The sequence below is a fragment of the Cetorhinus maximus genome, chromosome 9 (assembly GCF_964194155.1).
Source record: "Cetorhinus maximus chromosome 9, sCetMax3.hap1.1, whole genome shotgun sequence".
NCBI classification, from domain to species: Eukaryota; Metazoa; Chordata; class Chondrichthyes; order Lamniformes; family Cetorhinidae; genus Cetorhinus; species Cetorhinus maximus.
This window is the reverse complement of record NC_135887.1, coordinates 39,961,021-39,984,332: the sequence shown is the minus strand read 5'-3', so window position 1 is coordinate 39,984,332 and position 23,312 is coordinate 39,961,021. Positions and strand designations below refer to the sequence as shown.

At 44.1% G+C, this 23,312-nt stretch overlaps 1 protein-coding gene across 3 annotated transcripts in view; it reads right to left on the bottom strand.

The window, feature by feature from the left end:
• The window catches only part of LOC144684591 (syntaxin-1A), a 260,323-nt gene that overhangs the window by 223,719 nt on the left and 13,292 nt on the right, over positions 1-23,312 (bottom strand). For all 3 annotated transcript variants that reach the window (XM_078548570.1, XM_078548571.1, XM_078548572.1), the window contains exon 2: positions 6,229-6,306. In XM_078548570.1, the coding sequence (XP_078404696.1) occupies positions 6,229-6,306 (78 nt within the window). The remainder of the gene's footprint in view (positions 1-6,228; positions 6,307-23,312) is intronic.

Below are 23,312 nucleotides of genomic sequence, written 5' to 3'. Positions count from 1 at the left end.
AATGTAGATGGTGCACACTGCTATCACTGTGTATCAGTGGTGAGGCAGTGAATATTTAACATGGTGAATGGGGTGCCAATCAAACGGACTGCTTTGTCCTGAATGGTGTCAAGCTTTTTGAGTGTTGTGGGAGCTGCACTCATCCAGGCAAGTGGGGAGTATTCCATCACACTCCTGACTTGTGCCTTGTAGATGGTGGACAAGCTTTGGGAAGTCAGGTGATGAGTTACTCACTGCAGAATTCCTAGGTCTCTGACCTGCTCTTGTAGCCACAATATTTATATGGCTGGTCCCATTCAGCTTCTGGTCAATGGTAATCCCCAGGATGTTGATAATGGGGGATTCAGCAATGGTAGTGCCATAGAGTATCAAGGGGCTATGGTTAGATTTTCTCAATGGGGATGATCATTGCCTGGCACTTGTGCTGTGCGAATGTTACTTGCCACTTATCAGCCCAAGCCTGAATGTGTCGAGGTCTTGTTTCATTTGGTCACAGACTGCTTCAGTATCTGAGGAGTCACAAATGGTGGTGTATACATGCAATCATCAGCAAACATCCCCACTTCTGACCTTATTACGGAGGGAAGGTCACTGATGTAGCAGCCGAAGATGGTTGGGCCTAGGACAATACCCTGAGGAACTCCTGTAGTGATGTCCTGGGACTGAGTTAATTGTCCTCCAACAACCACATGACTCCAAACAATGGAGAGTCTCTCCTGATTCCCACTGAATCCAGTTTTGCTAGGGCTCCTTGTTGCCACACTTGCTCAAATGCTGCCTTGATGTCAAGGGCAGCCTCTCTCACCTCACCTCTGGAGTTCAGTTCTTTTGTCCATGTTTGGATCAAGGCTATGATGAGGTCAGGAGCTGAGTGGCCCTGGCGGAATCCAAACTGTGTCAGCAGTGGGAGGGGTGGGTTGGACAGGAACAAGATTGGCAAGATTAGCCCCCAACAGGCACAAGGGGTGGGAAGGTCAATTAGAGAGCGATGGGGCAATTCGGGTTGCTGCTCATAATGAGCAGTGTTGACTTCCCCAATGAGGATGCTAAAAAAGGCACTGCCAGGAACTGTAGGTTTTTTTCAAACAGGAAACCAAGCCTGCTATGTTAGCAAGATAGCTGGAAGGTCGAGAAGTACTGAAGAGTTGGGGTTGGGAATTGGGAGGGCAGAGTACAGCAGGAGGGAGCCCAGGTTTACAGTGAAGGATATGGAGCATCTATGCAATAGATAATGGCCAATATGGTTTGCACTTTTGAGATTTCAATCAATCTACCAAATTTCCAACTCATTGAGACAACTGAATGCAACTTTAGGAAATAAAAGTTGGGTGTAGAGTCCACATGCAGTTTAAAAATGTTCAAAAGCCCTCCAACAAAAAGACCGAATTAAAACAAAGGAGGTGGCTAAAACTGTCTATCAAACCTATACAATGTAACAGGTTAACAAATTTAATACAGAACAGAACATGTTGCAACAGTAATAACGTGTAAAGTGATACATGTGGAAGATCAGGATAAGGAAAGGAAGTACATTTTAACTGATAAGATTTGAAATGGCGTAAAACAGATGGACCATTTGCACAGGCACACAGGTGATTAAAGGTGGTAGAACAAGATGATCAGGCTGTGAAAAAAATACTGGCAGAATCTGTATCTAGAGGCACCAACACAAAAGCAAGCAGATAATGTTGAGCTTGTATAAGACTATAGTTATATGTTAGGCTATAGTATTGTGTACTGTGTTGGGGACTCCATTATAGGGAGGATTGAACAAAAAAGTAATGGAAAAGCTTTGCATAGATTCACTGGGATATTACTGGAGGAAATGGCTGACAGTTATGAAGAGAGACTTGAGAATTTTGGTTTTTTTTAACAAGCTGGATCAGAAAAGTTCAATGAGTAATCTAATCGAGGTTTTCAAGGTTATGAAGTGCTATGGTTATGGTAAATTCCTTCCATGGTCAATCAGATGATATTGAGGGGACACAAATTTAAGATAATCAAAAAAATAGTCAAAGGTGATGTTAGGAAAAAAAACATTTTACATAGAGAGCAGTTAGAATGCAGAATTTTCTTCCACAAATTATCGAAGTAACGTCTATAAATTTTTTAAAAAGAAATTTTATACTTGATAGACGAGGAAAGCACGGTCAGCCAAGGTGACTCCTGTAGAGCAAAATACCAGCACAAGTGTGCTGGGTTGAATGGCCTATTTCTGAAACGTAATATTCCGATTCTTCGTAATCTTTATGCCATTCCAGCAATGAGCCTAGGAAATCTAAAATTTCTATTATTCCCCACCTGCACTCCATACAACCTCTCTACCTCCCAGTTTCGATCACTGGACCTCGCCCAACCACTACTACCAAGACTACAGGTGCCATTTTAATAGTCCTCATGGCTTGGAGAGGTGCACAGCAAGCTAGTATGCGAAATTAGGCATTTACAGTGTGTTTTCTACAGCTCCAACTCATTCAGTTGCCTGGTAAGTGGAGAGTCATTCTACGTAGGACGTACATGGAAAAAATTATCCCCAGTGCTTTGCTCATGATGCAAAATTTAAGGCAATGAAATATCAGGAAGATATCTTTCATAATTGAATGCACTCACATTGGGGTTCAAAGTATCAAAGTATCAGAATGCATTCCCACAAATTAATTTTCAATTATTTATTTGCTTTAGGGCAACACCAAACTGTAATGGAAACTCTGCCTCCTTCTTGAAACTAGGTCAACAATATAAGTGGCTCTGTCACCTGTGTAGATTTGGCTATAATACACCTCATCCTAGGAAAAGGTGATTTATTACCTTTTGAAAAGACATTGGCCAACATTTCCCCCCCTGTTGGGGGGTGTGTGGGCGTGGGCGGGCGGGTTCACGATCGGCGCCCTCGGTCGAGGGCGGGCCACCATTTTACGTGGGCGGATCAATTAATGCCCGCCCAGCGTGACGTCCGCCAGGAAGCACTATGCTCTCCCTGTGCGGGCGCGGGGGGGTGGGGGTGGGGGGGGGGGGTGGGGGGTGGGGTGGAATTCCCTGAGCTGGGAGTGCACTCTTCTGCACTTGCACGTGAAAGAGTGCACTCATCTCCCTGAGTCAAAGTGCTGCCTCAGGGAGATCAGCTCAGATTTTAAACTTCAAATAGAGATGAGAGAAGAATTTTGCTGCCATGTCCCCTCATTTGACACTGTCACATGAGTTGGGGCATGTCCATAATTTTTATTTTGAAATATTCTGAGTTTTTTTAATCACTCATGAAACTTCATCCCGCCCGTGGATGAGGTTTCGTGCTTTTGCTGAAGCCCGCCAGGGCTCCCGGCCTGCCCACCAACCTTAAGGTTGGACGGGCAGGTCCGTTAATGGTTTCAATTAGCTTTCTAATAGGCCTGTTACAGTTTGGCCAGCACGCAGCCGACTTGGCTGCGCGCCCATCAACCTGAAAATCTAAATGACGCAGGCGACGTCGGGACACACGCCCGACGTCACCCCACGTCACTTTACGTGTCAGCGAGCAGGCCCTGCTCCCGCTCGCCATTAAAATACAAGACATGCATATATAAATTGTTCCAAACAAGTGAAAATTACAATGATCACAATCTCCAAACAATAAAAATATAGTTTTCTATGAATTAAGGAAGATCAATCCCTGATCTGTTGCACATTGCCTGGAAAATATTGAAGGCTCAATTGCATTATATGCTGTCCTGGAATCCAGATCGACTATACCTATTCCATTATTGAGGTACTATGAATCTTTCACAACAGATTCAGCAACAGAGAGGCAATGCATTTTTGATGAGTGAATAAAATCAATTCAGGATAATTCAATTTTGATACCAGTGGAATTGGAATCTAACATTAAGAAGAGAATGAAAAATGTCTTCTGGAGTCTCGCCAGTGACCAAGCAATAAACTTAAGTGGCCAAGGAATATGGCCAAATGGGCCAGTTTTGCTGGACTTAACCACTGTTTCCACTGGAGCAAACATTGCATTTTCTCATTATTAAATGTAAATTGAAGTCAGTTCCTGATAAAATCTTCTTAATAACAGATGTTCTCATTTTCAGGAATGAGAGGGGGCAGGAGTGACAAAAAGCTGAGAGGTTCTCCACCACAGTTAACAACTATTCACATTGGAGCTACTTTACTGTCAAGACAATATTTCTTGTACAAACTTCTGAAAACAAATGGTGACATCTTAATGAGTTTGGATTGGAGATGACCCCAATGGTCGGCAGGTATCTGCATTGATTAGGTTTTTGGGCACTAACAATTCCTCATTAAAGAAAAGTAAATACAAAGGAAACATTTCAATCTTGCTGAAAGGATGGGGAAAATTTTAATTGTTCAGAGCACTTGAACTCTTGGGGTATGAATCACGGAGAGATTTGCCTTGAAGTTCACTTCAATTGAGACAGGCAATCTCAAATCAGCTCAGACCAACCAGAACATTTTCAAAATACGGTAAGACAGAAAATCAAAGACAGAATTGCCCCAGGCTTGATCTCCTGATCAGGTACACCCAATTAATTGGAGTAAATCGGGCGGACTCAACTGGAAAATTGTGCAGAATCCCAACATATCAGATCTCCATTCACTGTGCATTATATACAACTCCTGTGAGCAGGGAATGCTGGTACTAAACACAGGTAAACAGAGCTCATTTAAATATTAATTTGGGGGCAGGAACACTCTGGTGTCCAGGATTTCTGTTTCAAATGATTTCCATGGGATTCCCACACTGACTGTTTGGGACCAGTGGTATGCTTCTGAGCTGCATATTTTATGAAACAGTTGCTAGGAATTATCTGTGTGTCCTTTATTTTAAATAAGCAGTAAATAAATTGGTGCTGCAAATTTAAAGTTACTTCACTGTTTCTCTTCACATTTTTGCTTATTTTCCCCCTACCTACCAGAACTTGGATTCTAATGACCCTTTGTTGATTGATACATTATTTTGCAGCCCTTACTGTTACTGCCACCGCTGGTCTTCCCAATAGAAATCACCATGCTTGAGATGTTTGATGGAGGAGAAGCAGTGAAAGAATTCCAGGCATTAAAAATACCTCATGCTCAGTACCCTGTGCTCCACTGCCATTACAGCATCTTCAGACCAAGGTAAACATCACGGACAAATAAATGGTTCGTATAAAGGGTCATATTCCATTGAAAAATAGGCCAGCAGACACAATGGCACCATTAAAAGATGTGAATGCCAGAGTAACCCTCCTCACGCAGCATCACCATCACCTCAATATTCAGCAACAAATGGTCGGGTGCTACCTGCTTTATCATTCAACTGCAGACTGATGCTTGCACCTTGGGTTTCCTATTTCTTCATTTTTGCCCGTCTCTTCTTAGTCCTCAGTCCTCTCATCCTTCTCAAAGGCTACCAACGAGAACCTTTCCGAATTTTTTGCCCCCTTCTGACACTTCCTTTTAATTATCTGCATCCCTTAACTTTCACCTGCTCACAGCGCTTTTGCATTCCTTTGCACATAAACAAATCTCTTTGGGAAACTAAAAATAATTGTGAAGTTGAACTAGCCTGGAATATTAGTTGGAAAGAATGCCTCTATACAGAGGTCAGTTAGACTGCAGAATTCTCTGCCATAGACAATTGCTAAAACAAAGTTCACATTTTTTCTTAAAATATGATAGTCATTTGAAAAGAGGATTGTTAAAGGATATGGGAAGTGAGGAGGAAAGCAGGATTAGGCTAGGTAGATATATAGCAGGGTAGTGGGATTAGGTTTGGATTGCCCTGACCTACAGCCATCAAGGGTCCCTTCCTGTGCCATAAACATCAATGGTTTTATTGGCCTATGCAGAACTCCTTACCCATGACCACCCCCTAAATTCTGTGCTTGCATCTCAAGGTTATCAAGCTGCCCCTCAAAATGAAATGCAACAGGTCCTGAGCTGCATTAGCTGAGGAACTCTACAAAGGTGTTATTGTTGCTAACAATATCCATCTGCAACTCATTCTAATCTTTTGATTTCAATAGATCTGAAGGTTTATATGGGACTTCTCCAAAGGACAGCTCCTGGCTGATAATCTCATTGTACTGACATTTAACACCTTGGATTCAAATCCATGGCCATATTGCTACATCCTTGCTTCCTTTCCAGGCATTAGGGATGTACCTACAGCCCCAATTAAATCCCACTGTTACTATGGCCATTTCCAAGTGTTCATCCTTTTGCCTCCTCACATAACAATCTCACCTGCTCAAAGAACTCATCCATGAAGTGGTCCCTGTCCACGTTAACGCTGACTTCATCATCATCATCGCTGTCCTTTGCCTGTGAAAGAGTATAGAATAATAGTTACACACAGCCCAGGTCAGCAGTGTACCCACTGAACAGGACAACACCACCCAAGTAAGACCTTAAGATCTGAATATCCCCATCTTACTCTTTCCATTGCATTATTAACAGTGTTTTATTTAATTTCTTTCTGGAGTTTTCCATAAAGACTTGGCTAAGACCCACAGTTTACGTCAATAGAGGTACAGTCAGTAACATTGGGTGCCTTCTGGGAGTGGTGACCTTTCTACAGGTGTCTGGGCTGGAACATTCCTGTATTTGAAGCATATTTTTCCATAAACTGAGAATAAAAATGTCTGGAAAGATTACGAGTGAGATTGTATTCAGAAATTTAAACACAGGCTGTATTTTCCCTGTTGCAGCCTATAATTCCTCCCAGTTCACCATTTATTAATGTAAAACACTGAGAGGTTCCTGTAAACTGCAGTTTTAGTCCAAGTTTGGACACTAACAAATGTCATGTCTGACATGAGTCAGCGATTCTACTTCATGTCATTAAATCACAAAGATATTAGGGCTGTAGGACAATAACTTCAGATTATTATGACTGTGTTTTGTTAATTGCTGAGAGAGAATGCAGTTAGAGTGACCATGTTACTTGCTATTACGAATAAAATACAACAGTGGGGTTACAAAGATGAGTGCAGAGTCTTCCTTTTTAGCTTCAGACGCTAGTACACTTGCTTAGCTGTCTAGTTCTTGGTGCAGTCGTTCAATTTTGAGAACTGGTTTGTTGATCGATGTCACATTAATAGGCATGGGAGCTAGGTATTGATGGAATGTTTTGAGGTCTCAGCAACAATGCTTTGTGCATAGATCTGAAGATGTAAAGCCCTCGCCAGGACTGCAGCTGCCACAACTGATAGCCAAATTTAGGATGCTGAATAGGAGTTACTGACTCAGACAGAGGGGAGATGGATTATCAGTAAATGTACAGTCACTAGCACATTAGATATATGGGCCGCGAATACCCGTAATCTTGATCCGCCTCTGTGACTGCAATACAGCAAGAATCACATCCCGTTAGTAGGAGAGTCTGGAATTTTCAAGGTCAGATGATTTACACAAGATTGATGGGCGTCCACATCAGTATCTTGGAACACCCACTTTGGGAAGAGGAAAGCAAAATATACTTTTGAAGGCCTTGCGTAAGCAAGCAGAAGGAGGCTAATGTTGCTAGAAATCTTAAAATCAACCCTCTTTATCAAGCTAATTTCAAGGCTGCAGCTGTTGTTTCACAACTGTATGCTGCCCCTCTATTCCAGGGGCTTGTACACCAGCTGTTTTTACTGGGGCTCTGTACACCAGCTTCCTTAGCTGGGGCTCTGTACACCAGCTCCCTTTAATGGGGCTCTGTACACCAGCTCCCTTTGCTGGGGCTCTGTACACCAGCTCCCATTGCTGGGGCTCTGTACACCAGCTCCCTTTGCTGGGGCTCTGTACACCAGCTCCCTTTGCTGGGGCTCTGTACACCAGCTCCCATTGCTGGGGCTCTGTACACCAGCTCCCTTTGCTGGGGCTCTGTACACCAGCTCCCTTTGCTGGGGCTCTGTACACCAGCTCCCTTTGCTGGGGCTCTGTATACCAGCTCCCTTTGCTGGGGCTCTGTACACCAGCTCCCTTTAATGGGGCTCTGTACACCAGCTCCCTTTAATGGGGCTCTGTACACCAGCTCCCTTTAATGGGGCTCTGTACACCAGCTCCCTTTGCTGGGGCTCTGTACACCAGCTCCCTTTGCTGGGGCTCTGTACACCAGCTCCCTTTGCTGGGGCTCTGTACACCAGCTCCCTTTGCTGGGGCTCTGTACACCAGCTCCCTTTGCTGGGGCTCTGTACACCAGCTCCCTTTAATGGGGCTCTGTACACCAGCTCCCTTTAATGGGGCTCTGTACACTAGCTCCCTTTGCTGGGGCTCTGTACACCAGCTCCCTTTGCTGCGGCTCTGTACACCAGCTCCCTTTGCTGGGGCTCTGTACACCAGCTCCCTTTGCTGGGGCTCTGTACACCAGCTCCCTTTGCTGGGGCTCAGTACACCAGCTCCCTTTGCTGGGGCTCTGTACACCAGCCCTCTTTGCTGGGGCTCTGTACACCAGCTCTCTGCTCTACCCTGGGGCTCTATACACCAACTGTCTGTTGCTCTCTAGGGCACTGTGCACTCTCTGCCTGCCATGGGGAACTGATCACTAGCTCTCCACACTGCCCTGGGACACCGGGCCACTTGACACAACTGTGTCCAGTCCAGCTTGCAGCCCGTAGCATCACATTTTACAACGTTTATGCATTGAAACTTACAACCAACCAGCAAGTTACACCTAATTTTACAAAGTCCACAATCACATTACAAGTCCTGAGCTTTTATTGTCAGCACTTGAAATTTCTGCTTTGAGAACAGATTTAGGTAGATTGTTTGTAGAAAGCAGCCTTCATCCTCATTCCAGGATCCTGCTCTGTGTCCATGTCCCTTCCTCATTCTTCCATACTTTAGTTGCATGCAGATTGTGGACTGGACTCAGCAGAGCTGAAATGAAGTCACGTATTGATGTCGGAATCACTGCAAAAGCTATCTGAAACCATGAAACTAGTCGATGACAGGAACCTTAGGAATGTAAAGATAATGTTGCTCTCCCGAAGCTATGAAGCTTCCAGTCAGGGTGATGAATTTATGGCTGCAGACCTCGGTCTCCCTGCGTTATACTATCCGCAATAAGCTGCAATAGGAGCAGAAATAGCACACTCTATAAAGGTTAGAGGTTAATTGCATCATCCATTAAATTGTTATCAGTCACTCTGATATAGGACAGGCTGCTAATTAATCTGAAGCAGGGGCAAGTTGGCTAGTGTGAGAAGCTTGCATTTGGAGGCACAGGATCAATCGGAGTGTAGATATTCAAAGGCTGGTGTGATAGAGAACATGGCAGACAGTCTAATAACAGCGTTCACAGCTCACATGATGGCTGCTGTTGACCTCTACCTCCCTCAAACAGCCATTGTTAAATTCAATGCTGCAAACTGACATAGCCCAGAATTAGGCACTTCACCAGCCCACTGAAATGAACCACCAATACACACGCAGAGTCCCTAACTGAAATCAACCACCGAGATTGACAGGCAAACTGAAATTAACTTGAAACACAGTTGCAAGACTGCTATTAAACAATGATCGTCACTAAATGAAATCAATCACCAATGCGTATATAGGGTGGAATTGTGTGCCCTCCCCTGTGGCAAGTTTGATGGCGGGGGGGCATTTAATCAAGCAGGAAGGTGGCGTGTGGGGACCCTGCCACCTTCCCGCCTCCACCCCAACTAAGTTTGTGATGGGAAGGCAATTAATGTCTACTTAAAGGCCTCAGTCCGCTGCAGCTGGCATTAACCCATCTGCAGGTGAGGAGGGCTCCCCATGCGGCAAGCAAAGCTGTATGGGTTGCCTGCATCAGAAAGGAGGGGGAGGGGCACTAAGAGCCCACCTCCTGCCCTTGCTGTCGACCCACCTCACACCCCCCCTTCCCACCATCAGTCACCCCTGGCCTGGGATCCAGCGATGACACTAGGCCTAGGTTGGGTGTCGTATCAGCAGCAACTACCATCTCCCCGGTGGTGCTGCCCATTCAATAGAGCTGCCAGTCATTGATTGGCTGGCAGCTCTCAACAGGCAGGGCTTCTGCCCCGTGGGGTCCTTGATCTTTCCTGTAAAGAGGCAATGCAGAGCTTTCCCTGGCTCTCAGCTGGCGACTGAGCCCCCCAACACCCCCACAATATTCCGGCCCCACATTTACCAACTTAAATCAGCCGCCAATCTAGTTATTGGCCAAAGAAAATCACCTATACACAAAGTATCAGCCATACACACAAGTGGCTTGATAATAATGAAGGCTGATATAAGATGGTGGCTGGGGGGGAAGGATGATGAAGAGAGTGATTTGCAGACAATCATGGAACTGTTTGATTGCATTACTGAGCTTCATGTCGCCAATATGTGTGGGCAGGAGTGCTGCGCACCCACATGACACAATTTCACTTGGACTATTTAAAGGGCCAAAGAAGAAATTTGGAAGAGTTGGGAATATTTTAGAAGAAAGGGCAAGATGGAGTCAGGAAGTCAAAGATACTACCCTGCTTCAATGGGGTGGAACTTGATGGACTGCTAAGTGCAGTAAGGAGGCCCTTCCTGTTTTCCAGCAACGCAACAAAGAAACCTGCTACTGTGACCATGAAGGTGTGTTTAGAGGAAGCTGAGACGATCAACAGAAAGACTAAAGTGCCCTGTACTTGCATCCAGTGCAAGAAGCAGTTTAATGGCTTAATCAAGTCAAGAAAGGTGAGCATAGTTGCAGATTCACTACATCCTTAAGAAATCCTTTCCACCCACCTGTCACTAACTTACTCTATCAAATTACTTTTCATAGTCACTTAAGCTTCAGCAGCACTCATCAGACTCTTATGATGCAATTCCTCACCGCTCCCTTTCTCCATCCACCATTGCCACTAACTCCAAACCTCGTGTAATGCGATTTCACCTCATTCAGCTCACCCAAATCTCAGTGCACTTCCTCAAACACATACTGGTGGTACCTGTGATGCATGTAATGATTAGTTACTCTCGCCAGATGCATGCATGCCTTAAAGGTACTCATATGGCTGTTATGCCCCTTGCTCTAAACAGAGTCCAAAATGCAAAGTTGGTCCAACATAGATCAGACAGTTGACATCTGCAGCGGATGAAGCTATGAAAATATGTGGTACATCATCTTCTCTGACCGGAGATGGCAAGAGTTGGAAATCTGCTAAATTTCAACATTTTTATATTCCCATGAATAAATCATGTAAACCTCTCTTATCTCTTTAGGCCAATCACATGAAGAACAGCATCCATGCCTCTTGTAGGCAACTTTTTCTCAGAACATCTAATTCCTTCTCAGAGTGAACCCCCGCAGGCCACCATGCTTACTAGGCACCAGTGCACTTTGCTGGGTCCTGTTAGAGAGTTAGGTGGGATCTCACTTGGTGACTCACAGTAAACAAGTGAGCCTGAGCAGACAGCAGTGGCAGGGAAAGCTGGGGAGGGTCTACATCACAGAGAGTGCAGCTTTCCCTCAGCTCTGCTTAGCTAGAGAAAGATGTTTAAACCTGGGACCATCAATGAAAAGGAGAATGATGCAGGGGCAGCAAATGTTTGCAGTACTGACAAGCACACTTCCCACAGAGGGTGGAGGCGTCCAGCACAAGCGTTTGTAGATTGATATCGCAGGCCATTGAAACAATGTCTTCCATGGGTAGAGTGACCTTTGTTTGTGGAACGTCATTCAGCACAATCAGTTCCTGCAGGCTCTGTCCACAGTCCTGGAAACCGATGATGCCAATATTTCTGCCACCTTAAGCAGGATAACCTATCTTAGTCATGATCTTATGGGCATCACAGGCCTGCTCGCAGCTTCTCTGCCACAGATGGGTTGTAGTGATGTGCCACTGGCCAAGGAGGGGATGATGGAAAAAGGGGATATGGAATTAAGAACTCCACTGAAACCATTCCCATGTTGTCCCATCATCTCCTCCTTCAATCAGTACCTAACAAACTGTTTCGGCTACAGATAGCTAAGGTCTAGGTGGAGCAGTTTTTAGCAGACCCCTTACAAACTCCAACATCCAGAGGTCGCTGTCTGTAAGCCTATCAGAATCCAGAGCCGGGATCAGAGCAGCTTAATTCTTTCTCTGCTGAAGCCACAGGCAATGTGCTACACAGGGGCAGTAGGGAAAGGAAAAGCTTTGTCATTCACCAAGGGTATTTATGAAAGTGTTGTGTTATTAGGAAGGCAGAGGCATAGTCACTGGACTAGTAATCCAGTGACCCAGGCTAATGATCTGGGGACCCGGGTTCAAATCCCACCACGGCAGATGAATTCAATAAAAATCTGGAATTAAAAGTCTAATGAAGACCATGAAACCATTGTCAATTGTAAAAACCCATCTGATTCACTAATGTCCCTTAGGGAAGGAAATCTGCTGTCCTTACCTAGCCTGGCCTACACATGACTCCAGGCCCACAGCAATGCCCTCTGAAATGGCCTGGCAAGCCATTCAGTTGCATCAAACTGCTAAAAGCAAGTCAGTAAGGAATGAAACGGGACAGACGCATCAACCTAGACACCAGAAATTACAACAGCAAACTCAGCCCTGTCGTCACTGCAAAGTCCTCCTTACGAACATCTCGGGGCTAGTGCCAAAATTGGGAGAGCTGTCTCACAGACTAGTCAGGAGGCAGCCTGACATAGTCATACCCATGGAATCATACCTTACAGATAACGTCCAGGACATCACCATCCCTTGGTATGTCTGTCCCACTGACAGGACAGACCCAGCAGAGATGGTGGCACAGTGGTATACAGTCAGGAGAGAGTTTCCCTGGGAGTCCTCAACATCAATTCTTGACCCATGAAGTCTTATGGCATCAGGTCAAACATGGGCAAGGAAACTTCCTGCTAATTACCAAGTACCACACCCCCTCAGCTGATGAATCAGTGCTCCTCCATGTTGAACACCACTTGAAAGAAGCACTGAGCGCACACAATGTACTCTGGGTGAGGGAATTCAATGTCCATCACCAAACGTGGCTTGGTAGCACCACTACAGACTGAGCTGACCGAGTCCTAAAGGACATAGCTGTGAGACTGGGTCTGCACAAGTGATGAGGGAACCAACAAGAGGGAAAAACATACTTGACCTCATCCTCACCAACCTGCCTGCTGCAGATGCATCTGTCCATGACAGTGTTGGTAGGAGTGACCACCACACAGTCCTTTTGGAGACGAAGTCCCGACTTCACATTGAGGATACCCTTCATTGTTTTGTGTGGCACTATCACCATGCTAATTGGGATAGATTTCGAAGAGATCCAGCAACTCAAGACTGGGCATCCATGAGGTGCTGTGGGCCATCAGCAGCAGCAGAATTGTACTCAACCACAATCTGTAACCTCATGGCCTCGCATAATCTGAATCTACCATTAACACCAAGGCAAGGGGATCAACCCTAGTTCAATTAAGAGTGCAGTGGGGCATGGCAGGAACAGCACCAGACATACCTAAAAATGAGGTGTCAACCTGGTGAAGCTACAATACAGGACGACTTGGGTTCCAAACAGCATAAGCAGCAAGTGATTGACAGAGCTATGCAATTCCACAATCAACAGATCAGATCTAAGCTCTGCAGTCCTGTCACATCCAGTTAAGAATTGTAGTGGACAATTAAACAACTCACTAGAGGAGAAGGCTCCATAAATATCCTCACCCTCAATGATGGGGGAGCCCAGAACATCAGTGGAAAAGACAAGGCTAAAGCATTTGCTACAATCTTCAGCCAGAAGTGCCAAGTGGATGATCCATCTTGCTCTCCTCCGAAGTCTCCAGCATCACAGATGCTAGTCTTCAGCCAATTCGATTCAGTCCACGTGATATCAAGAAATGGCTGAAGGCACTGGATACTGCAAATGCTATGGACCCTGACAATATTCTGGCAATAGTACAGAAGACTTGTGCTCCAGAGTTTGCCACACTCCTAGCCAAGCTGTTCCTGTACAGCAACAACACTGGCATCTACTCAACAATGTGGTAAAGAATTCCACAGGTTCACTACCCTCAGAGAAGAAATCCCTCCCCATCTCTGTCTTAAATGGGTGACCCCTTACTCTGAAATTATGCCCTCTGGCCCGAGACTCTCGCACAAGGGGAAACACTACCATCCAGAAGGACAAGAGCAGCAGATAGAAGGAACACCACCACCTGTAATTTCCCCTTCAAGTTACTCATCATCCTGACTTGGAAATATATCGCCATTCCTTCACTGTCGCTGGGTCAAAATCCTGGAACTCCCTTCCTAACAGCACTGTGGGTGTACCTACACCACATGGACTGCAGCGGTTCAAGAAGGCAGCTCACCACCACCTTCTCAAGGGCAATTAGGGATGGGCAATAAATGCTGGCCCAACCAGCAAAGCCCACATCCCATGAATGAATAAAAAAAACCTCTCAGCATCTACCCTGTCAAGCCCCCTAAGAATCTTATATCTTTCAATAAGGTTGCCTCTCATGCTTCTAAACTCCAATGAGTACAGGCCCAACCTACTCAACCTCTCCTCATAAGAAAATCCCTCCATTCCTGGGATCAACCTAGTGAACCTTCTCTGGACTGTTTCCAATGCCCGTATATCTTTCCTTAGATAAGGCGACCAAAACTGTTCACAGTATTCTATGTGTGTTCTAACTAGTGCCTTGTATAGTTTTAGCAAGATTTCCCTATTTTTACACTCCATTCCCTTTGAAATAAAGGCCAACATTCCATTTGCTTTCTCTATTACCTGTTGACCTTGTATGCTAGCATTTTGTGATTCATGCACAAGGACCCCCAAATCCCTCTGTGCTGCAGCTTTCTGCATTCTTCCTCCATTGAAATAATATTCAGCTCATCTATTCTTCCTGCCAAAGCATAACCTCACATTTTCCCACATTATATTCCATCTGCCCACTCACTTATCTTGTCTATATCCCTCTGCAGGCTCTTTGTATCATCCTTACCACTTGCCTTCTCACCTATTTTTGTGTCATCTGCAAACTTGGCGATAGTACATTCACTTCCCTCATCTAAGTCATTAATATATATTGTAAATATTTGTGGCTCCAGCACTGATCCCTGTGGCACTCCACTAGTTATCCTGCCATCCTGAAAATGCCCCCCTTATCCCAACTCTCTCTCTGTCTTCTATTAGTTAGACAATCCTCTATCAATGCTAATATACTACCCCCAACACCATGGGCTCTCATCTTATTAAATAGCCTGATGTGTGGTACCTTACCGAATGCCTTTTGGAAATCCAAATATATTATGTCTACTGGTTCCCCGTTATGTTGCTCATTACCTCCGCAAAGAATTCTGATAAATTTGTCAGGCATGATTTCCCCTTCATTAAGCCATGCTGACTCTGTGTGATTATATTATGCATTTCTAAATGCTCTGCTATTACATCCTTCATAATAGACTCTAACGTTTTCCCAATGATGGATTTAAGCTAACTGGCCTATAGTTACTTGTTTTTTGAGCCCCTCCCTTTTTGGGCATTATATTGGCAGTTTTCCAACCTTCCGGGACTTTCTGAGAATCTAAGGATGCTTGGAAGATTACTACCAATGTATCCATTACTTGTGTAGCTACTTCCTTTAATATCCTAGGAAGCAATCCATCAGGTACAGGGGACTTATTGGTCTTTAGCCCCATTAATTTCCCTATAACTTTTTATCTGGTGATAGTTATTGTATTTATTTCCTCCCCCTTTTTGCCCCTTGATTATTTAGTATTTTTGGAATGCTATTAGTGTCTTCTACCGTGAAGACTGATGCAAAGTATTTAATCAACTCCTCTGCCATTTCCTGGTTCCCCATTATTATTTCCCTTGCCTCATTCTCTAAGGGGCGTATGTTCACTTTGGCCTCTCTCTTTCTTTTTATATATTTAAAGAAGCTCTTACTGTCTGTTTTTATTTTACTTGCTAGTTTACCCTCAAAGTTTATTTTCTCCCTCTACTTTTTGGTCATCTTTTGTTGGTTTTTAAAACTTTTCCAATCCTCTGCCTTACCACTAATCTTTGCCACATTGTATGTTTTTTCTTTCAATTTGATACCATCCTTAACTTCCTTGGTTAACCATGGTTGGTTTATCCCCTTCCTAGAATCCTTCTTCCTCACTGGGATATATCTTGTTGTGAGTCATGAACTATTTTCTTAAGCATCTGCCATTGTTCATGAACCGTCTTTTCTGCTAAACTCCTTTCCCAGCCCACACCAGCCAACTCTGCCCTCATTCCTTTGTAATTACCCTAATTTCAGTTTAGTACAGTTGTTTCCGACCAAAGTTTCTCACTCTCAAACTGAATGCTAAATTCAACCATGTTAAGGTCACTGTTTTCTAGGGGTTGACCGCCTAACAGATGGTGTTAATTTTAAATCACTATCAATAAAACCCCATAAAGTAACCTCACTTAAATATTATAATTACAGACCCAGTACCCCAGAGCTGGTAACTCAGACTCCTTGATACCCACTGCAGTTAATATGGACAAAGTTCACGTTTGTGAAGAGTTGGGCTCAGGTTGGGAGCTCTCTAGTTTGCATACCTGAAACACTCACTGCTGAAATCTACCTCACCTAAGGTATAGTGCAGCTGCTTAATTGTCCCAATTATTTTGACCAACTCAGCAAGCCTTGCAAGCACTGGCAGGGGCAGTTCAACCCACCAAGATCAAGTTGGCCTATTGGACTTGATTTCATCCTGAAGTGACTGAGCTAGAAAATTGTCACCTCAGTGTACCTTTCAGCCCTTGTAGCTACCCCAATGCTGCAAACTTAATGTTAACACATTGGGTTAGATTAATTGAAGGTTGTTCCCAACTGCAGTGTGTATTCTGAGCCTTGGCCTGCTTTAATTCAGGTCACATCAATGAACTTTTCATTTCTGTCATGACAGAGACTCCAAACACACAATATTGTTTCCATCAACAAATCTTGCACCTGAACTGAAAGGCCACTCACTACGATAAATTTGACTTTTCTCCTGGAGCTTCTTCTAAAAAAAAGTTCAAGGAATTTTTTCATCACTTGCACAGTTATGCAGTCGACAGGTGGCAGATGAAGTTCAATGCAGAGAAATGTGAAGTGATTAATTTTGGTTGGAAGAACATGGAGAGACAATATAAGATAAAGGGTCCAACTCTAAAGGGGCAGAGGGACCTGGGTGTAGTATGCATAAGTCATTGAAGGTGGCAGGACAGGTTGAAAGAGCAGTGTAATAAAGCATTAAGTATCCTAGGCTTTATTAGCTAGACAATCAAACATTTATTTATTTATTTATTCAATTCCTTCAGCTTGAAGGTCTTTATTCTTTCATGGGATGAAGGCATCACTGGCAAGGCCAGCATTTGTTGCCCATCCCTAATTGCTAGGCCAGTTAAGAGTCAACCACACTGTTGTGGGCCTGGAGTTACAAGTAGGCCAGACTGGGTAAGGATGGCAGATTTCCTTCCCTAAAGGGAATTAATGAGCCAGATGGGTTCTTTTTTTTTTACAACAATCAAAGATAGTTTCATGGTCTTTCAATTTTAATCCAATTGAATCTTTCAATTCCAGAATTATTAATTGGATTTAAATCCCACCAGCTGCCAAGGTGGGATTTGAACCTATGTCCACACAGCATTAGCCTGGGCCTCTGGATTACTTGTCCAGTGACATTACCACTACACCATCATTTCCCCTGCCTGCCACTTAAGGTTGCCTCCAGCATCTGATTAGTTTAGTCCCTGCTGGGCCAGGTTTCACAATTAGGAAAGAAGGCGGCAAAGAGAATTGTCCCAGTAATCTGCTGCTTCCAGAAATCTATACCCATGAAGGCTCCATCCCACCCATCTCAGTTTCTGCAAGAATAATCAGCTTAATAGTCTCTGATCTCCAGAAGGAACTGTATAAAAACTGCAGAATATTAATTTATTCACTGAGATCTCTCTTGTTTTGCATCATAAAAACCTCTGCATTATACATTTTGAAGTGAATTTCTAACTGGGTCAATGCCTTGCTTCTTTTTAATGGATTCCAAGTGATTCCCTGTACTGTAGCTTGATGTGAAAAAAAATCATAATCTAATTATCAAATGTGAACTGTGAGGGGGATAGAACTTTAAAAGTACGTGGACAAGTTGGTGGACTGGGTCGACAGGTGGCAGATGAAGTTCAATGCAGAGAAATGTGAAGTGATTAAGTGGTTGGAAGAACATGGAGAGACAATATAAGATAAGAGGTACAACTCTAAAGGGGTAGAGGGACCTGGGTGTAGTATGCATAAGTAATTGAAGGTGGCAGGACAGGTTGAAAGAGCAGTTAATAAAGCACTAAGTATCCTAGGCTTTATTAATAGGGCAGGAGTGCAAGAGCAAGGAAGTTATGTTGAACTTGTTTAAGGCACTAGTTTGACCTCAGCTGGAGTATTGTGTCCAGTTCTGGACCTCACGCTTTTGGAAAGATGTGAACGCATTGGAGAGAGTGCAGAAAAAATTCAAGAGAATGGTTTCAGGGATGAGGAACATCAGTTATGAAGATAGAGTGGAGAAGTTGGGGCTGTTTTCCTTGGAGAAGAGAAGGCTAAGAGGAGATTTGATAGAGGTGTTCCAAATCATGAGGGTCTGGACAGAGTAGATAGGGAGAAACTGTTCCCATTCATGAAAAGATTGGGAATGAGAGGGCACAAATTTAAAATAATTGGCAAAAGAAGCAAAAACGATAGGAGAAAAAGATTTTTCACGCAGTGAGTAGTTAAAGTCTGGAATACAGTGCCTGATTGTTTGTTGGAGGTAAGTTCAACGGAAGCATTCAAAATGGAACTAGACCGTCATCTGAAAAGAAAGAACGTGCAGAGTTACGGGGAAATGGTGGGAGAATGGCACTAAATGAATTCCTCATTTGGAGAGCCAGTGCAGACATGATGGACCGAATGGCTTCCTTCTGCACGATAACAATTCTGTGATGGAATTGCAAGGAGGGGTTGGTGCAGTGCTGGCTGATGCTGTATAAGTCCTCTCGAATGGGGATGGAATCCATATCCCTGGCTAGTCACTACAAAAGGTGTTTTGGGGCTTGCTTAACATGTATTACAAATGATAAATATTATTCCCTGGATTATTTGATAGAGGGGAGCAGCAGGAGGAGGCCATTCAGCCCCTTGAGCTCATCCCAATATTCAATTAGATTATTGTTGATCTGTACTCATACTCTATTTACCTGCCCATAACCCATACCCCTTACTATTCTTTCTTAATAAGACAGTTAGTCTTGAAAATTTCAACTGATCCAGTGGTCATGCTCTAATGTTTTAAGATTATACCCCCTTATTCTGAAGTGATGTGGCAGACTCCCCCCCATGGTACAGACATTGTATAAGGAAAGCTTTCAGGCAGTGTGCGAGTCTTTGAACCCTGAGAGTTTTGTTTAATTTTGAAAGATGCCTTATGCTCTTCCTTTCTTTCAGCTCAATATTAAAGGGAAAAGACAAACCTTGTTTATCAGGAATGTTGCAGGAAGTTTATGGAGGGTGGGAAGGCAGTATGCAGAACATTAGAGTAGGCAGCTATTATAACTGAAGTAGCAGAGGTTCCGAGGCATAGGCAGATGAAATAAATGGTCTTGGTTAAGGATGCCAAGATTACAGAGAGTCTGTTACAAGACATAGAGTCATAGAGTCACAGAGGTTTACAGCACAGAAAAAGGCCCTTCTGCTCATCGAGCCTGTGCCGGTCAAACAAGTACCTAACTATTCTAATCCCATTTTCCAGCACTAGGCCCATAGCTTTGCATGCCATGGCATCGCAAGTGCACATCCAAATACTTCTTCAATATTTTGAGGGTTTCTGCCTCTACCGCCCTTTCGGGCAGTGAGGAAGGGAGGATGTGTTGGCGAAGACAATCACTTCAATCTTCCCAATGTTGAGCTAGAAGTTGTTATGACTCATCCAAGACTGGATATTGGACAGACACTGAGGCAGTCAAGAGGCTGAGGTAAGTATTGGAGACCCTGAGCTGAGTATATCAGCATACATCTAGACACTGACTCCCACCCCCACCTCCCCATCCAAGGTTGTGAAGTTGCCAATGCAGAGAAGGAAGAGGAGGCAATCAAGGGTGGATCATGGAAGCAATGATGTTGGGGGAAGGAGTGATGTACTGTTTGCATCTAGGTAGGTTGGAATGGAACCATGCAAGAGGAAATCCCAGAGAGCTGGTCAACAGAGTAAAGATGTCTGAAATATCTTGTTCAAAATTGAATTGTTCCCATACATCTTAATTATTCAGCCCTGGCTGCTATTCTCCAACAAGAACTGCCCCTCATGACAGCAATACAGAACTTTCTTATTTTGTATAATTCAGAGACAGCAAGAATTTTCTCTAATTACTATGCCTAATACGTTTAGAAGATATGTATAATGAATGTAATTTTGCTCACAGAAACACGACTGCATTGATGGAAAGTGCCATGTGCAGGTCTGACTAACAATACAGAGAATAACAGGCACACAAGGAGCATAATGGCATAATGTAGGTGTGTGCAGGAATAAAAGATTACCGGCTGAGTAACAACAGATGTTTTTTTAACAACAGGGCTTGGTCCTAACATCCAATCACCATTTGTCAGCTACAGTGTGCTGTTCGCAAGAAACATTTCTGTGGCAGATACTAATTTGCCAGAAAATCAAGAGAGGATCAATAATGAGCAAGTGATGACCATGGCTGTAGGCTCCATTGCTGGCGGGGTTGGGGGGGATGGTGGGGGGGAGCATGACACATTAGATAACAATAGGAGCAGTCTGGAGATATGAGAGTAAGAGGGGCAAGTGAAGAACCAGGGGCAGAAAGGGTCTGTCGTAAAGAGCAGGAGAAGCACTGACAACACACGGATTGCAGGGATTGGCGGAGTGGGGTGCGGTTTAGAAATCGAGAAAAGAGAGAGGGGGGGGGAAAGGGGAGAGCATGAGAGCAAACAAAGAAGATTCAGAGAGTAGAAACCTGGGTAGGTGGGTGGCAGTTATATCGTTCACAAGTTCAGAGTTGCTTTTTGTTTTATTTTTTCAGACTACACAAACACGTAGCTCCCCAAGAAAGGGACAAAGATGTGTGGAGCACTTGGGCCCTTCTCCCTGCGCCAGTAAACAAGGATGGAAACAGCTTCTCAGGTTGGAGCTTTGGGACATTGTGAATTTTATGTTTTCATAACAGACCAAACATTTGATACCTTGTCAGTAAGGATAACCTGGAACTCAGACCCATATTACCACTGCCTGGATCCCTCTAATATACATGCAGCTGTGTGGCCTTGCAAACATCAGTGTTAAAGGCTGAACGCGACAGTTAGCCCGAGCTCAATTTCTGACTCCAGAATCCTCTCCATCACAGAATGCCAAAATTCTAGCTCTAACATGGCTGGCCTCTGCAGCGCCTTAATTCATTTGTCACTTAAACCTTCAAATCATCCTTTTGTCACCTCCATATTCAATGGGGGTAATTTTAAGCGTCCAGGACAGGAGGGAAAGGAGAAGGTTAAAAATTGGAAACCCAACCTTAATCTGCCTCCAATGTGCCTGCATCTGGTTTTCCCCAAGGTGGGTTGGGATGTAGGCAACTAACCTGCTCTTCAGAGGGGGGTCCATCATTAAATTATTTTAATGAGGTTGTGAGGCTCAAATTTAACTAGAGGTTTACTTTAAGTGTTTCCGAATTGTGAAACCTGGCAGCAGAAGGAAGGCGAGAAGATCTAGATCCATCACATAAGTGCCTTTGCAGCACTGCTTGTGGGCCAGGGAAAGCAGGAGTACTCAACCCACCCATAGCCTCTCACACTCACCTGCTTCCCTCCTTGCAATTGGATCACTATCCCCACCTCATCCCCATTCCCCCCCTCCCAATGGCTTCTCCATCCAAAACTAATGTCTTTTCCATGCCTCAGATCTACTCTTGACTTGCCTGATCTAAATCATGATAACCCCCACTTGCCTACTGTCCTTTCAGGCCCCTTGATCTAATCATGGATCTCCCTCCCTCCCTCCTCCACAAGGCTTGATGCTGCAGGCCTTCCTGTCCAGCAGCCAACCCAACTCTAAATCTAGCTGAAACAAAAACAAAATATGTCGGAAAAACTCAGCAGGTCTAACAGCATCTGCGGAGAGAAAAAAACACAGTTAACGTTTCGAGTCCGTATGACTCTTTTTTTTTCTCTCCACAGCTGCTGTTAGACCGGCTGAGATTTTCTAACATTTTCTGTTTTTGTTTCAGATTTCCAGCATCCGCAGTCTTTTATCTAAATCTATCTGGCTGCTGACTGGGAAACCAAATCAAAAAAATTAAACCAGCAGGTTTTAGATTGGCAGGACCTCCAACGTCCCAGCTGCTAAAGCTCTTCCACTCCCCATCCCAGTAAATATCAGGCCCAATTACTTCAAAACCTTCCTGCCCAGCCTGTCACCTCCATCCTCTATAATCTTCAGGTCATCCAAAGCTCTGTTGTCCGTATCCTATCCCACACTAAATCCCAATCTGCCATCATCCTTTTTGCCACTAACTCACATGGAATTTCTGTACCCAAACACCTCAAATGTAAAACTCTCATCTTTGTGTTTAATTACTTCCATGGCTTCAGCAAACCCCATCTCTGTAACCTCTTCCAGCCTTATCTCACTCTCCCCCCATAAACCATTCATACAACTCCAGCCACTGCCATTCCCCCACCATTCACCAACCTAGGTCCTATTCCTCTGGAATTACTCGCAGGGTGCTAAAAGTCATTTTTTGACTGAGACTTTGATCGCCCTCCTAATATTTGGCCAAGTGTTCATTTTTCCTCATGCCTCTGAAGTGCCTCAGGACATTTTTCTATGTTAAAGGTGCCCTATGAAGGCAAATCTAGATAGTGAAACAATAATTGAGCAACATAAGGCTTTCAAAGAGGAGTTGCTGTAATTCAGGTACAGACTGCACATATTCCCCAGAGGGAAAGGAAGGGCATCCACTAGAGCTTCCTGGATGACTGCTGATATAGAGGATACAGTGAAACAGGAATAGGGGCCTCATGATAAATAGTAAGGTTTATAATTCAGTGGAGAGCCAAGCTGAATTCAAAATGTATGGGGTGGAGGAGAGAAAAAGGAACTAACACGGGCAAAGAGGACACATGAGAATAGATTAGCAGGCAACATAAAAGGGACCGCAAAAGTTTTTTTATAAACATAATAATAAAAGGGTAATCAATGGAAGGATGGGGCTGATTCGGGACCGAAACCAAGATCTTCTGGTGGAAGCAGAGGGCATGTCTGAGGTAATAGATGAGTACTTTGCATCTGTCTTCACGAAAGAGGATGCTGCCAATGTCACAGTAAAATGAGGCAGCAGAGAACCTGAATATGATAAAA